This window comes from Gigantopelta aegis, chromosome 8 (genome assembly GCF_016097555.1).
Source record: "Gigantopelta aegis isolate Gae_Host chromosome 8, Gae_host_genome, whole genome shotgun sequence".
Lineage (NCBI taxonomy): Eukaryota > Metazoa > Mollusca > Gastropoda > Neomphalida > Peltospiridae > Gigantopelta > Gigantopelta aegis.
In genome coordinates this window covers 54,472,584-54,489,585 of record NC_054706.1, presented here as the reverse complement: position 1 = coordinate 54,489,585, position 17,002 = coordinate 54,472,584, and the positions used below count along the sequence as shown (strand labels likewise).

General features: G+C 33.2%; 1 protein-coding gene across 2 annotated transcripts; it reads right to left on the bottom strand.

Annotated features, from left to right (window-relative positions):
• Window positions 1-238: 238 nt before the first annotated feature.
• Window positions 239-16,820, bottom strand: LOC121378520 (UPF0602 protein C4orf47 homolog). Of its 2 annotated transcripts, none has more exons than XM_041506725.1 (7): window positions 16,538-16,820; window positions 13,784-14,003; window positions 13,133-13,270; window positions 11,599-11,674; window positions 7,010-7,201; window positions 5,213-5,388; window positions 239-4,036 (listed from the first exon to the last, which is right to left on the bottom strand). In XM_041506725.1, the coding sequence occupies exons 1-7, from the start codon at window positions 16,629-16,631 to the stop codon at window positions 3,994-3,996; spliced, it is 939 nt and encodes a 312-aa protein (XP_041362659.1). In that variant the 5' UTR covers window positions 16,632-16,820; the 3' UTR covers window positions 239-3,993. The 2 variants fall into 2 exon arrangements, with proteins under 2 accessions (XP_041362659.1, XP_041362658.1); XM_041506724.1 differs by lacking the exon at window positions 11,599-11,674 and adding an exon at window positions 9,141-9,216.
• Between the last annotated feature and the right edge of the window lie 182 nt (window positions 16,821-17,002).

The window sequence follows — 17,002 nt, the reverse complement described above, 5'->3', positions numbered from 1 at the left end:
CACCACATCTAAAATTTTAAAAATCCTTCTTTATCCTCAAACTGAGCATTTCTGGAACTCCTTCTAAATCCAGGGGCAGTGCAGTATGCCATGCCACTTTCTTTTTGGGGGATGGTTATATTTGTTGTTTGAAAATGTCCTTCACAGGTGAATCTGAAAGGAGAGTCTGGTAACCTCGAGCTGTACCACTATTTTTTGCACTGTGCTGCCCTTGAAATCATAAGTAACTACAATGTGGTGGCTGTTTTAACCATTTATTGTGGAAAATATATACATATTGTACACTGTTCATATTCTTGGGTAGTACCAAGAAAAATGGACTAAACCCTCTACCTTCAGATAAAGAAATGATACTTTTTTGTATATTATATATTTACAATATAAAAATGTAATGAGGTAAACTCACCTAATAATAATATATATATATATATATATATACGTATATATATATTTTATAAATTATGGATCCTAGTCAAAGCCCTCTTATAGCTTGCTTGTTTGATATACATATCTTCAATTTTTATTTTGTAACCCTACACCTAACATATGTAATAGCAATACCATTTGTTTACTTCTGACATTGTCAAGAGGCACTTAAACCACCACCTACCATGTGCTATAAACAGTAGTGTTGAATTCAGAAACGCAGTTATGGCTGTAGAATTGAATATTGAAGAAACAATTGTTGATTATATTCAGGACTATTTATATAGTAAGATTTATTAGGAAGGTAATAATATAAAACTCCATCATATGTGGTCATGTGGGATAGAACAAGTACAATCGGTCTTATAATTTTAGTATAATTATTATATAATTCACTGCATTTGTTTTGTTTATATGGTGACCTCCCAGCTGACATGTTACATCACTAGAATGTATGAATGCAGTGTTACATATTATGTGACATCATATACTACCTTTGATTATGTAATGATGTAATGAACAGGTATCAACGGTCAACTACCTCCTAAACGACGAGACTAATTAATCAATGAAAAGGGTGCATTATCGTTTAGGGGACGAGTGCTAGGCGGTTTATCTAACTCAGCTTTCTGGCACCTTTGTACAGGTTGATTGAACTAGCAAGAAATATCTTTCATAGCTTTTTTTCATGTGATAGCTCTGTCCTATATACCTAAGCGTGAGAGAAATGTAGGTATTAAACCAGCATAATTATAACGTGACCCAAACACAGTAACTTGTTCTCTTTAAACCTCTTATATTAATGTTTCAAACAGGCAAGCTTAAAAAGTTGAAATCAGCATAATGTGCAGATTAAACACATTACCGGTATATAAGTAACAGAGATCAACAAATATTTAGATCTAATATATATCAGCTACAAACATTGATTGTAAAGACAAAAAGCAATCGGCACAGCAAAAATTAAATATATTCACAAACTTAAAAAATATATTGTAACAAAATATATTTATATAAATAAGCGATATCCAAAAACAGAAATTTTGGCCAAACAAAGACAAAACATTTAGTTTACTATATGTACATGTATATTGCAACATAACAATAGAAATCTGAGTATAATATATGAATGTAATGTGAATGATCAGGAATGAAAGCTTGGATATGTAATGAAAATATAAATGTTACATAACTGGAATACTTTTAAGTTATTACTTGGGGAAAGCCAATAAATCTACCAAAATGAAGATCATGATTTTGGGAATAAAAATTAAGAAGAATTGTATTAAGAGCTGAAAGATCATTTTACTGTACAGTTTGTTTCACAGTTTTATTTATTTTTCTAAATAAAGACACATCATCATAGCAAGTAAACTAAATGTAGCATACTTAATACAATGATCACTTGGTTTAGTTTACAGAAATTTAAATGAAAAGATACGTAGATGCACAAGATTTAAGCAAAATTGCTCACTGCAAAATGTAGAATTGAATCATAATTGTTGAAATGGAAAAAACCCAACCCCAACTGATGAATATTGGGATACACTTAACCATATTGTCAAAATCCACTTTTGGTATAAAGTATAACAATAACAAGGATGTACATGTATTATTAAATTTGTTTAACCTGGATACACAAAACACAGATAATGTTTTTTTTTAACGGGATCAGTATGTCCTAGTCATGTTTAAGATCATGATTAAAACTGAAAAACCAAACAATATCACAGATTTCAGCAGACTTCATCAATGTAAATGGTTTTTATCAATATAAATATATATATTTAAAAAAAAGATAAAATGTGTAACGAGTTATTGCTATTTGAATAAACCTGTAATATATCATTACAGTGTAGAAACGGTGCTTGTACAGTGAAACCTCTCAAAACCGAACACTCTGTAAACGGAATTCTCTAAAAAACTGACACTTTTCACAGTCCCCTTTTAAATTTTAGTACAAGAGAGAACCTCTTTAAACTGGATAAACTGGTTACCCCTTAAAATCAGACATTTTACTTGGTTCCTAACATGTCTGGTTTCGGGGGATTTCACTGTATATCAAGTTATTAACAGATTAAATTCTTTAATCGTTTATCTCTCAATTTCTGGACTGGCACAGTATATTTTTACAACATCCAACACACATTTCATGTTAATCATTTCAAGGTTCTTTACATAACAAAGTTACTTTTAGTAACATATTTTATACAAAATGTTTTAAAAAAAAAAAGCCTAAAAAGCTCCAACATATCAAAACTATATGGCTATAATCACATATTACTTTAATAAAATGAAGTGAAAACACTCTCAAAAATCAAACATTCAGGATTATGCACTATTAATCTTCTTCTGGGAGGTTTTTGTTTGTTTGTTTGAAAGTAGAGATACCGTATCAATAATGTAACATATCCTAAAGCAAGCAAATGTCCAGACACACAAAAAAACACAACATAGTCTGTTTTGTAAACTATATTAAAAACTATTAACGACATGTATGCAATGGCTGAACATACACCCTTCTTGCCACCCACCTCTACAAAACATTTCATTAATTTGTTTAAACACTATTAATTCATTCACTTTCTCAAGAACCCACCTTTCTGTACTGAATCCCAAGTATGTGTTTAAAAATTTTAAGGTAATAACAGTCAACTATAATATACAGTTATATCACTGTATAGAAGTATCACCAGGTACTATAAAATATCGACAATTATAAAAACTAAGTATGGTCATTTTGTGTCGAAATACATTTTTACGAGGTATGCAGGATAGAATCCTTATTATTAAAGCAATACATTTCTATACTAGTAATTACCTCCATTAATTAAATAATAGTAAATTAATTGTTTATTTGACAAAGATGAGCATTCAGATTAAACTCATCTCATATTTCAACACATAAATCAAGAAATAATGGTTTAATACCTACATAATGTCTTTAATAACAACAAAAAAATGTAATATTACTTTAATACTGATAAATGAATAAATAACAATCTGTTAGTATACCAGAGATTACTAGGGTAAACACTGTATGAGTGAGGTACATGAAACGCCTGTCAAAAATAGGTCCTGGTGACCTAGTTATATGCAACACACCGCCATTCAAAGTTATACTTGCATGAAAGGTTTGATGATCCTATATGAATTGATAAGGAAGATATGGCCTGAACAAGGATTTCCTTTAATGTGGAGTAATGTGTGAAAAGTAGGTCACAGTGACCTAGTTATTGTACAAAACACACCACCATCCCAAGCTGTACTTGAATGCAAGATCTGATGATCTCATATGAATTGATACGGAATACATCACCCTGACAAGGATTTCCTTTAAAGTTTAATGTGTGAAAAGCTAGGTCGTGGTGACCTAGTTTTGGTATGTAACACACTGCCATTCCATATAAAAACATTTAAAATTACTAAGTCGTTCAAGTTTAAAATGGCTGCTCATTCAGGTAATGCTAGGAAATCCTATTAATTAAAAAACATTTGTCTTTATATCACACTAAACAGCATTATTTTGTTTTAAAATGAAATGTCTCAGTTAAATGTCGTGGGTAGTTATGCCAGCGTTACAGCTCTGTAGTTCTGTGAATTCATGGATCTGAAATAGAAAGTTTATAAAGAAATATTAAGAGACTGAATGTTTTATGACACCCCAGCACCAAAAATACATCAGCTATTGAATAAACTATTAAGAGAAGGCACTGTTCTAACAGGTTTTAAGCTGGATTAAAAACACTGTCAGCAATGTGACAAATTTGTTTTAAAATGTCAAAATAAAAGAAAGGCTTTTTGAAAACACCAGTTACCTCTCAAATTAGGCTTTTAGCAAATATGTAATATGTGCTCAAACAAACACTAATTACACATAATTTAACAAATTATTTTTATAGGTAATAAGAGAAGAGGAGAAAGAGAGAGTGAAAAGGAAAACCATTAAATAACGAAAGCCTTTCTCTGTATTAATACAAGATGAATAATGTATTGTTATATAGAGGATTTGTCACAAGTGTTTTTTAAGATGAAAATATCAAAGGAGTCTATGTTAAATTGAGGATAACAAATGAGTTGCCAGTTATTATCAAATTTATGTCTTAAGTGAAAATTATTTCATGAGGGACATAAATTGGATAATAACTGGTACCGAGTTTGTTATTCTATTTATTACCCCAGCTATTTGAGGTTTTTAAAAGCCTTTATTTTCGATATAGCCTACATCGGCTACACGTCCATGTATATAGAAACAACGTAAATTACTTTACTGTTCTGGGTATTGCTTTAACTTTGTATTTTATTCATGGTTCACAGATAATTTTCAAAACCCAATGTTCTATTTATTCTGTAAAAACAAAATCTATAATGAAATGTATTAAACTATCATTTTATTACAAGTTTAAGAGTGAAACCAGAAAGACGTAAACGCAAACGCTTTAAACTATGTGATGTCATTGTGTGTTCTTTGCCAAATCGTGACGACGTCATATTTAGTACCGACATGGTGATTGGTTTGTTGGTGTCAAATCAACACATTATTATCTAGAGACCGTGTAAACTTGCATACCATTATTACACTGGTTAATACTGGTTTATACTGGTTTATGACATGGATATCATGGGTAAGTTATTGGATAAATAAACATTCTATACAGTCTATACAATGCCTCTAAATTTATTCTCGGTGTTTCCAAGTCATAATCCAACACTAATCTTTTTCAAGAATAATCCTTACTGAACTAAGAAAAAAAAAAAAAATCTGATTGTAATATTTGATGCCCACCTTGTCACCATCTGATCCACAATGGAATTGACAGGCCTTGACTTGGGACCCTGTGATGGTATAAAACTCTTTCCACTCTTGTTGACAATATTGACTGGACGTTTCACTCTGATTCTGTAAGCATCTTGAGAATGTGATGGGTAGGGGTCAAATGTTCCAGCCTTCATTCCTCCAGGCTGTTAAATATAAAAAGAATCATTTTCAGGTAAGATCATGAAAATAAGGTGAGATATAGGGAAAGGTCTCCACGAGTACTTTAGTATTCTGGCACAGGCTGAGTCTATCAAGACTTGAGTCCGTTTACAGAACTTGAGTACCCGTGCAAGGAAGAACACTCATTTAATTATATGTTTTATGTCATTTTTCCACATGCATGCCGCCGTTATATTATAGGGCAATGAGACACATGGAGGGAAAACAAAAGTTGAAGGTGTGGAATCCATGTTCAGCGCTGGAATTAAGATGCATAATACTATTTTACTTTATTCCTTATAGTCTCATTATCATCTAGTATAAGTGTCGGGTACTCGGGTCCGGATCGAGTTTGAACCTCAAGCACTCGAGTCCAATATTTTGGACTCGTGGAGGCCCTAATATAGGGCTGTCTGTGACAGTTTGCAAATGGAGGTAGTGTCAGTACGGTTTTTCATACAAATTAACGAGTTCAGAGTTACACTATTCCAAACTATCAACAAGCAACATGATTGCATATGCATATGTATGCAAGTATCTGGCTTACCACCCTATGACATGCATGTGTGTATGTGCGCATGCATGCAACTATATTTGTCCGTGGATATGTTCAGGTTCAGTGTTCATATCAGTGTTGAGTTACAAGTATGTTTGCACCGATACAAATATGTAGGTATGGGTGTACATGGATGAATGATCACTATAAATTGTATCTGTCCTTGACATTTCAGGATTCCATTTAGGGAGACATGTATGAAAGGTAAAGTTTGTTTTATTTAACGACACCACTAGAGCATATTGATTAATTAACCATCACCTATTGGATGTCAAATATTTGGTAATTCTGACACGTAGTCATCAGAGGAAACCTGCTACATTTTCCTAATGCAACAAGGGATCTTTTATATGCATTTTCCCACAGACAAGAAAGCACATAACACAGCCTTTGACCAGTTGTAGTGCACTGACTGGAATGAGAAAAACCCATTGAGTTGAATGGATCCATCGAGGTGGATCGATCCTGTGACGCAAACACCTCAATCAAGCACTCAACCGACAGCTAAATCCCATCAGACAACTATAGGCCTTGGTGGTGTCATGGTTACGCCATTGGACTACAGGCTGGTAGGTACAGGGTTTGCAGCTCGGTACCGGCTCCCACCCAGAATGAGTTTTAACAACTTAATGGGTAGGTGTAAGACCACTACACCCTCTTCTCTCTCACAACTAACCTACGGACTAGACAGACAACCCAGACAGCTGAAGTGTGTGCCCATGACAGCGTGCTTGAACCTTAATTGGATATAAGCACGAAAATAAATTGAAATGAAAATAACTATATGATGCAAACCAAACCTTACTATGATTGCAGTTATTACATGTTTTCTTTTGTCTTCTCATTTTACTCTTTTACTTTACACTCTATTCTTTTCGAATGGTTAAAGCTAAATAACATGATCTTTTGGCAACCAATAGGTACTCTATGTAACTGATGTACATAGTTTTTGTTAAGTGTAACCATTGATACTGATATCAAACAGAGATTTGTCACATGGACTGTTGCTATCTAGCATATGCAGGATTTGAGAGATAAAACTGACTTACAGTTTTTCCTGGTGAACTTGGTTTGAATGGCTTGAGATCTTTGTCTCGAAGAGCACTTGCTGATAATGATTTTCTCAGTGGAGGAAGTGGCTTTTCTGTCCTGTATGGATTCAGTTCGAAGTAGTCTGTTGGATGCATGTTTAGGCGAAATGCGCCTCCTTTTAATGCAGCCTTATGTGATTGGAGTTCTTTCTGCATTCAACAAACAAAAACATGTTGTAAAATATACAAGACAAAATGTGTTCAATTCATTGACATTACATACTTTGTAAAATACACTTACAATACTGCAAATTTAGTAACATGAAAGATAAATACATAATCTATTACATATATCATTACAAAGTTATATCAAAGTAACAAAGCTCTTTTAAACGTCAAATAATTATTGATGAATTAGGATTTACTGATGTAACAAAATGTAGCTAGCATCTTAAAAAGAATCAGTACATGCATCTTGTATGATGTCATAGTGCAAAAGACACAATTAGCACACTAAACTTGGAACAAATTTAATTTTCTGACTAAACGTGTTGGACAGAAAGGTAAATAAAAAAACTAGTTTCTACTTTAATAGAACAGCTTTATCTTGCCATGGCTGAATGGTTTAAAGTTTGTTTTGTTTAACAACACCACTAGAACACATTGATTTATTGGATGTCAAACATTTGATACTTTTGACATAGTCTTAAAGTGGAAACCTGCTACATTTTTGCATTAGTAGCAAGGGATCTTTTATATGCACCATCCCGGAGAGGATAGCACATACTACTGCCTTTGATATACCAGTCATTGTGGAATGGCAAGAATGAGAAATAACCCAATGTGTCCTATGAAGGGGTCAATCCCAGTACCACTGCACATTATGCAAGTGCTTTACCACTGGGGGACGTAGCAGGGACACATGCCATTTCCCATTCTAACATTCAAAGAATGAAGCCAATATGACTGTCAAGGTAGTCACCAGTTATTCTCTATGTATCTTTTACTCTCTTAATCAACTTGATGTGTACAATGTAGGTGCAAACCCTCTTCATGTTTAACCAACAAGGGTTTTGTCATTACTCAAAATAATACTCTAAGTTCATATACAGGCACAGATTGCATTTATTCTGTTAATATTTTACATTTTATTTAATATCTGACAAACCCATGTCATCATGTCCAGCTCAGGTGACATTTTTGTCTGAATAGCCGTTGAAACTTGTGTCCACATTGTCACTGGGCTAAACATTGAAGTTGTTGGCATACTATGAAAGTGGTAGTTTAGAAAAAATAACAGAACTACTAAATTGCATAGTGGTAAATATATATTACCAGTATATTATTATTAATTATGTAAATGTTATCCAACCAAAATTTTCTTTGGCATAAAGATTGGCAGAGCTGAGGACATATTCCACCTGTCTAAATGTTAGAATCTTCATGACATGTATGTACATTGAATGGAAAATTTTGTATCTTTCACACAAGATGGTCTCTGGTATATTCCATAAATTGACCAGGGATTAAAAATGCAACGAGCTGCTGACCTATTTTAGCGATTTTCTCAACTGGTTGCTTAGACTTGAGATGACACTGGGTTTGTTAGATCATGGATGGATGAATGGATGCATTGGATGAATAGATACATTGGATGGATGGATGGATGTGAGGGTATCATGCATGGGCAGAGGGAGGGAGATATGGATGGATGGATATAAGTGACTGAATGGGTAGATGGACGTATGGACATATGGATGGATAGATGGATGGATGGAATGGATGGATGGATGATGGAATGAATGGATGGGATGGGATGGGATGGGATGGGATGGGATGGGATGGGATGGAACGACTGATGGACATATGAGTGGAAGAGGAATGGATGTGTGTGTCACTTGGTGGATGGATGGACAGATGGGACTTAAGAGATGAATGAATGTCTGAAGTGTGGAAGTATGAGGTATGAGTGGGTGAGTAATTCAGTGAATGGATGGATGGATAAATAAATATATAAATAAATGGATTTTAAAATTGTATTTTAATCAAACAAATGCATGCAAAAACACTGAATTTCAAAATACATTGTGATCTTTTCACAATGAAACAACTTTATACAACAGAATCAAATTGTTAGAACACAGCAAACCTTCATTAGTTCTCTCGCCCTCCAGTATGATTCAGACTGGTACCGTGGGTACTCACCAATTGCAACATTAGAATAGCTAAAACAGTAAAGTTTTTGTTAGTCATGTGCATCACACACAGAATACAACCTGTATGGGTGTAGAACAAGGGTTAAAAAAACATGTGAAATCGGTGATGTGCATGAAGACAAAAAAAGTATTTTCAAGATATGTGCAAAGGTTCTAAGGTATATTCACACCATGATCCTATGTAATAGATTCCATATTATTAACAAAGAGTCAATTTTGAAACAGAAAACAATTCTTTGCAGTAACTGCCAATGGAAGCAATAGCTAACTTTTAGATATATATATATATATATATATATATATATATATATATATATATATATATATATATATATTTATATATATTTTTTATTTTTAACCCCCCCCCCCCCCCCCCCCCCCAAGAAAAAAACCCAACCCCACACTGTTTGCCTAATAACATTCTGTAAAACTGTCTCAAATAAAAATATTTGCAGTAAAAACCCTTCTATCATCTTTTTTAAAACAAAAAAAACCCAAATATTTGACTGGAGCCAAATGACACTGAAATAGTGAACAGAATTAAAATCACTTGTTATGATTTTGGATTTTCTAAATCTCAATATAGTCTGAAAAGTGAGTTTCAAACTGTTATAAAAAAATAACTTCATGGAAACTGTGTCAAGTTGAAGAAAGAAAGAAAGAAATGTTTTATTTAACGACACACTCAACACATTTTATTTAAGGTTATATGGCGTCGGACATATGGTTAAGCACCACACAGATATTGAGAGAGTAAACCCGCTGTTGCCACTTTATGGACTACTCTTTTTGATTAGCAGCAATGGATCTTTTATATGCACCATCCCACAGACAGGATAGCACATACCACAACCTTTGATATACCAGTCGTGGTGCACTGGCTGGAGCGAGAAATAGCCCAATGGGTCCACCGATGGGGGTCAATCCCAGACCGACTGTACATCAAACAAACGCTTTACCACTGGGCTACATCCCACCCTTCATGCTGAAGAAGTTGTGTGTAGAAGTACATCATACTCAATAAGAAGGTGGGGGGGGGGGGGGGGGGAGGATTAACTGTCAAAGACAGTGGTTCATAAGCATACATGTATCAAGTTAACTCTTGAAAGCAAAAAAGTATTCAAAAACTGTCGACAATACATAGTGGGGGGGGGGGGGGGGGAGTACTTTTTATAAGTGATAACAAAAACAATAATGTTATGTCACCATTGACTTCATTGTACATGTATATACAAAACTATTCCAAATGTTATCTATATCTATATATACATGTAAATACACAACTGACAAGTAAATGGGGAAAATAATTAAAAACAAACCCCTGAATTAAAATACAATTTGTTTATTGACTTTGGTTACTGGGATGGGTATTGCAAACAATTATCAACAATTCATAGAAACAGGACATCATAAAGGACTTAGGTTAATGTGCAATGCATGTGCCACCTTTAAAAACATCTGTCATGTGTCCCTGTATAAAACAATAAAGTATAGTGGGCTAAATTTACAAAGCCTGTTTTTCTTAAATGCAGGTTTAAGCATGGTAAATAACTGTACATATAGTTACAAACATGTAAAATAAAAATAGGCTTTGTAAATTGGGTCATTGTTTTCTAGATTTTTAAAGGGACAGACCCTAGTTTCAACCAGTGAAAATTAACAGTTTAGTTAATCTACAAACCTGTAACACATTTGGATAAAGTTACAAATGAGTGAAACATGACTCTGTAGCTTTGAAATGGTGAAATACCCTCTAAAAATAGACTAAAACTTGACTCCATAACTGTTACTTCTCAGACGCATTTGTGTTTTTAAAAATATGAAAAATTCATTTTGTGATATTAAAAACACCAGGATGACCAAAAACACTTCGACTGTATGGAAATGGATAATGTAAACAATAAAATGTAAGTAAAGTATGATTTCAGTTATCAAAAACGGCTCGAATAGTAAACAATAATGCCTTAGCGTTTAAAAACCAGGGTATATGTCCCTTTAATAGAACTTTCTTAGCCCTTGTGATAAATTTGAGGTACATGTACCAGGTATGTACTTGTGAATTCAAATTGCTTTCATTTACAGACAAAGTTTGCACCATTTCTCCTTCCTCAGGTAGATTGTGCAAGGAAAATGATCTATACCACATCATCCACAACCTTCGTCTCTGTCTTTAACACCAGGTTTTGTTAGCTGTGACATAATTTTTCAATAAGAAATTTGACCATTTTACTTGCCAGAATAAAGCAAGGCAAGAGACGTTGTGAAAAGCAGTGGTTTAAACAAACAGTTTAGTAAATGCTGTTAGGAAAACACACACGTGAGTTGTATGTACACAGTGGTTAAATAGATAAATGCATTTCAGAACTCCAATTTTGAGGACACTTAACACACCCGCAGTTTGTCCCTGCCACTTTCATAATTTTCACTCTGGTTGGCTGGATATTTGCCAAGCAGAACATTGGGATATCTGAAAACAATTCATTGTGGATTTGAAAAACAATAAATGTTTACTTTAACACGAACATGGGAAATGCACAAACAAAAACTAGTCATGGTGTATTTGAAAGACAATAAATATTTGCATTTAATATCAAAATGAGAATTGGCTAAGTGAAAAAAAACCAAAAACAAACAGGCATTCTGTATTTGAAAAAAAGACAAATATAAATTATAGATAAAAAATGGGAATGGGAAACTGCTAACTGAAAATAGTTATTTTTTGTGTTTCAAAACATAAATATATTTCCATTTTAACATCATTCAAACAATGAAAAGTCAAACTGAAGGTCATCAGCTGAGTAACAGGGTTCTTGTGTTTGTTCGGGTTTTTTTGTGTTTTTTTGGGGGGTGTGGGGGGTGTGTGTGTATAAAACTAGAGAATTTAAAAAACATTTTGACTTGAGCTCCAGCATAACACGCCTCATACGTGTAACATGTATCTAGGTGAGGGAAATCCCTTTGAATGGGCGCGTGGTTTGCGTTTTTACGTATTGAAGACGATCCATACGTAAGTTGATACATTTCTTCCCCCATCAAATTTCATGTAGTAAATGAACATGTAATTAACAGCGAAGCAATATACATTAAGTTAATGGGTTAAAGAATATGATGAACCAATTCAATCCGGCTGTCTCTTGCGCTATACACCCATGTCCCAAAAGGTCAATACACAATAATATTACAAAATAAAATGGGCAAAATACAGCCAGAGGGCTTACCATTAAACATACATATTGTTTTAATTCTTCCCCAATTCTTAGAAGTGAATATGTGAACCACAACATACATGTGTATGTCACAATAGTGGACCGTGATGAATGAACTCTCACCCAGAAGTGATCTGTGTAGTGAGACCTAACTACGTCTATGCACCTGTGCTGCGTACATGTTTCATGGACATTTTTGCGTAGAAAAATCTTAAATTCACTAATAACAATACAGGAATTTTAATTATATATTCACAATTCTTAAATTTGTGTTATTTATTTTTCTGTTTGAGATAGTTTTAAAATCAATTCCAATGGTAATAATACACATCTTAAACTGATCAGCATTCATGGATTGGAGAAGCCATCATCTGAAATATACTAATCAGCATGAGTTATTCAAAATTGTGATTTCTTAGGGCAATCAATGATTTGAAAGTACTATCCAAGTTGAGTCATTCAATATTAAGATTAAGTTAGTTTCATCCATCTAAAAAAAAAAAAAAACGATCAAAACTGTTGAATTCTTGAGTGTGTAAAAAAAAGAGTTGCAGTTGTATGATTTTTAGTGTTTTTTGCAAATTGTATTACATGTAACATATTGTCAAGTATAAACGAATCTTTAGTTTTTTTCAGGAAATTTGACATTTCTTCAAAACGCAGATGACAAGAAAAATAACAATATTCTTGATAGAGCAATGTACTTGAAATCAACTTACCCATAGCCAGTTCCTTTTTTTCCTGGATTTGTGAGAACATTTTTGCCAGGAGCTTTATATGCTCCCCCTGAACGAAGACCTGGAGAAAAGAAGGTGACCGGCCCACCGATAGTGCCATAATAACTCCCGAGTCCAGACCTACAAAACAGAAAGACCATTTGTTAGCACATTCAAAAAGAATAAACAGTACATTACATGGTCAAATCCACTAAACTGTACAGATCCAATGCCTAAAAAAACATATGCTAATAACCAGCTTGTTTGACTTCCCTATTTCAAAATCTTAAATGGAAGGAGCCAGGAGGTACTATCAGATAGGTTTGAAATACATAGGGTCATACACCTGTTAAGAAAAAATTATGCACTTTTTCCAAATATTATTTAGTGTTTTGCCCTTCATTCTAAATCGTTCCGGTACCATGTTTTTAGATTGTTCATGAAATTACTAACTTTAAAAAAAATATTCAAAATATTAAATCTACATAATCGCAGATAATTTTATTTAAGATCTTAAATTTAATACTTGTATGTTATCAGTAGTTTATTACTTTTGGAAGGAAGCGACTGTTTGGTAGTAGCAGTAGTGGCAAAAAATTGCCACCTCCTAAATTGCCACTGTTTTGAATTAAAATGTATGTTTTAAATACTCACGGTTTCTTTTCACCATTACTTGGAAGGAAGGCTTTACCAATATTTTTCATGGCTTCTTTTTGTCTGTACATTCTTCTAAGCTTTACTGGATCACTGTAAGCCTCTGCTTCCAGGATGCGACCAAATTTGTCAGTAAAATAACCAGCCTGCAAAGCTGATCGCTCTTTGGTTCCTCCGGGCAGCATTTGCTTCCCTTTGCTGGCAGCTTCATTGAAACTAACTGAAAGTTGAAATAAGTGATAAAAGCTATTATTGTAAATGAATACAACTATACAAAATAAAAAACAAAAACAAATGAATATTGTTTATTCTTGGCATCATTGTAAAACATTTATTTAGGAAGAAGGAAGGGAATGTTTTATTTAACGACGCACTCAACACATTTTATTTACAGTTATATGGCATTGGACATATGGTTAAGGACCACACAGATATTGAAAGAGGAAACCTGCTGTCGCCACTTGATGGGCTACTCTTTTCGATTAGCAGCAAGGGATCTTTTATATGCACCATCCCACACAGGATAGCACATACCACAGCCTTTGATATACCAGTCGTCATTTATTTAGGAGCCAATCAAATTTGTTTTCAATAGAAAAAAAGGGTTAACAGTTTTTAAAATGTTACAAATTGTCAAATGGAGAAAATACTTTGAACATTAATCATCATGTTGACAATCTCATCCCATCCAGTGATATGTGAAAGGCTGTGGTATGTGCTGTTCTGTCTGTGGGAAAGTGCACATAAAAAATATTTTGTTGCTAATGGAAAAATATAGCAGGTTTTCTCCTAAGACTATCAGAATTATAAAATATTAGATATCCAACAGCCAGTGAATAATTAATCAATGTTCTAGTGATGTTGTTAAACAAAACAAACAGCAAAACTATGCAATCTAAAATCTTAAGGGAGAAATGTTATATGTCAGTTTAAACTGCTCTTTTCAACTTACTGTGTCAACATTAGGCTTATAAGGCCAGAACGTTATAAATTAAAGTAACTCAATATTTTGCTGATCAGATACTTTATGATAAACAAATTAAAATGGCACTTCAATGTGTTTTTGACTGTTTCAACATGAAATAATCATGTTGCCTACTTGTCATTTAATGAAATTCAAAATGATTATTTAGAAGACACATATGAAATTTCACAAATATTACAGGCCTCTGAGAATTGAAAATTTGCATAAACCATTTATTGGTTACGCAAAAACAAATTCAGATAACCCATTTAATTTTTACACAACCTGCCATGACCATATAAATTATGTCATAAATTCAGTGCGCGAACAAAAAATAGGTTACGTAAAACTACACTTATGCGACTGATGCACAAACAAAACTATCGCTCTCGTAATTTTCAGAAGTCTGTATTACACTGCTAAAGCTGCTGCTACTGGAAAAATTACATGCTTGCAGGGTTATTTTATTGTGGAGTACATCAATAGTTGCACACGTCACATTTTTCATAAGGCTTGCGAGCACATGCAAAACACTGACATCCCATTTATCAACAAATAATAAAACAACACTTTCTGGTCCATTAACAGAATACATATTTTAAAAAGAGATTTACAAATACAATGGTCCAGAGTTGGAAAATGCCGAACATGTATCAAGAATGATGTGTGCAATTATTCATTATGTTGTACATAGTATGCCAAAAGTAATTTTCTATTTAAAAACTTGCTTTAGTAAATAAATTCTGCAGCAGATATTAATAACAAATAATTATGGTTGACGACAGTCACTTTTCGCACCCTTGTTTTGGCTTCGTACACAATAAATATAGCATATGTTACTGTAATTTCACTTGAAATCCACAAAAGGTACAATTTTTTAATCACAAGATTTTCTTCAAACACATTCAGGTGCATAGTGCAAAAAAAAAAATTCAATAGCAGTTTTGCATTGGAATTTTTTCAGCATTACTAAAATGGAAACGTCATGTACCTTATGGTTATTGTAAGGAGATGCAAAGTGACATCATTCAATTAAAAATTAGCTATATTATTAAACTGCTTTGCCACGTTAAAATAAAAACTAGTCTACTAACCGTGACCCCTGTCAAATTTCTATGACAAGCAGACAATGCTGTTTACAGGTTGGCATTTTTTAAATTTTTCATAATTCTGGACAAAATATTAATTTTTAAGTATGAAAGAAATAAAAAGTACCTTTTGTAAAATATATCATATAAAAATATTACTGTTGGATATATTTTATTTATTGTGTACGAAGCCAAAACAAGGGTCCGAAAAGTGACTGTCATCGACCTTAGTTCATCAAGATAAACCTTGAGCAGAATCACTGCTTGTTCTTGATGTTAACAAATAGTGTGTTATATACAGCACTGGATCAACTAGTTAAGTAAATAATAGGCATGAGTTCCTTATTTTCCCCATAACGATTTTAAAGAAATATTTGTTAGAATTAGTTTACGGTTAGGGTTAGCGATAGTTATATAAAATATCTTTTAAAACAATTTGTTCTATAAAACCAACATAATGTTTATATTTCATAATCCAGGCCTAGTACTACGTCATTTGTAGTAGTGGTTTCCAAATAATATTTTTACTTTACTGTTTGTCCTTATGTTTATTTTACTGTCTGTCCTTATGTTTACTGTCTGTGTGCAACTATTGATTACTGGATATGCACGACTATTCTTGATAAACTACCTCAGTGTATGCTCGAGATTTATCCTGATAAACTATGTAGATTCATGTCACAACTATATGTTTATACTCACAGGCCGCGGGTGACTTGTACTTGTCACCAATCGTAACGTATTCCATCTCTTGAAAGAGACCAATTCTTTCCATATCGTTTTTCTTATCACCCATGTTGAATAATTTTGTATGGAAATCAAGCTTTTCTTTAAAATAAAGTTTTTAAAAATCACATAAATAGGTATTCTGTCACAATAAACAGTTAGTTAATACATGTGCAATATGTGTTCACAAATGCCAGCTTTGGCTTGGAAATGTTTTAATAAAGACTCCAGAAAAAGGAAGCAATCGGCTGCACATTGTTGAAATAATTGCTATGGAGATCCAACAATACGCATGACGGAAGTTGAATATTTAGCTCCCTCTATAGGTGGGATTAACATGGATTGCTTGTAAATCACGCCTTATGATATTTGAATAATTTAACATGATTGACCTCATTCAGCGTTCAGTGTTGAATATGCAGTTTCAATAAATGTAATTAA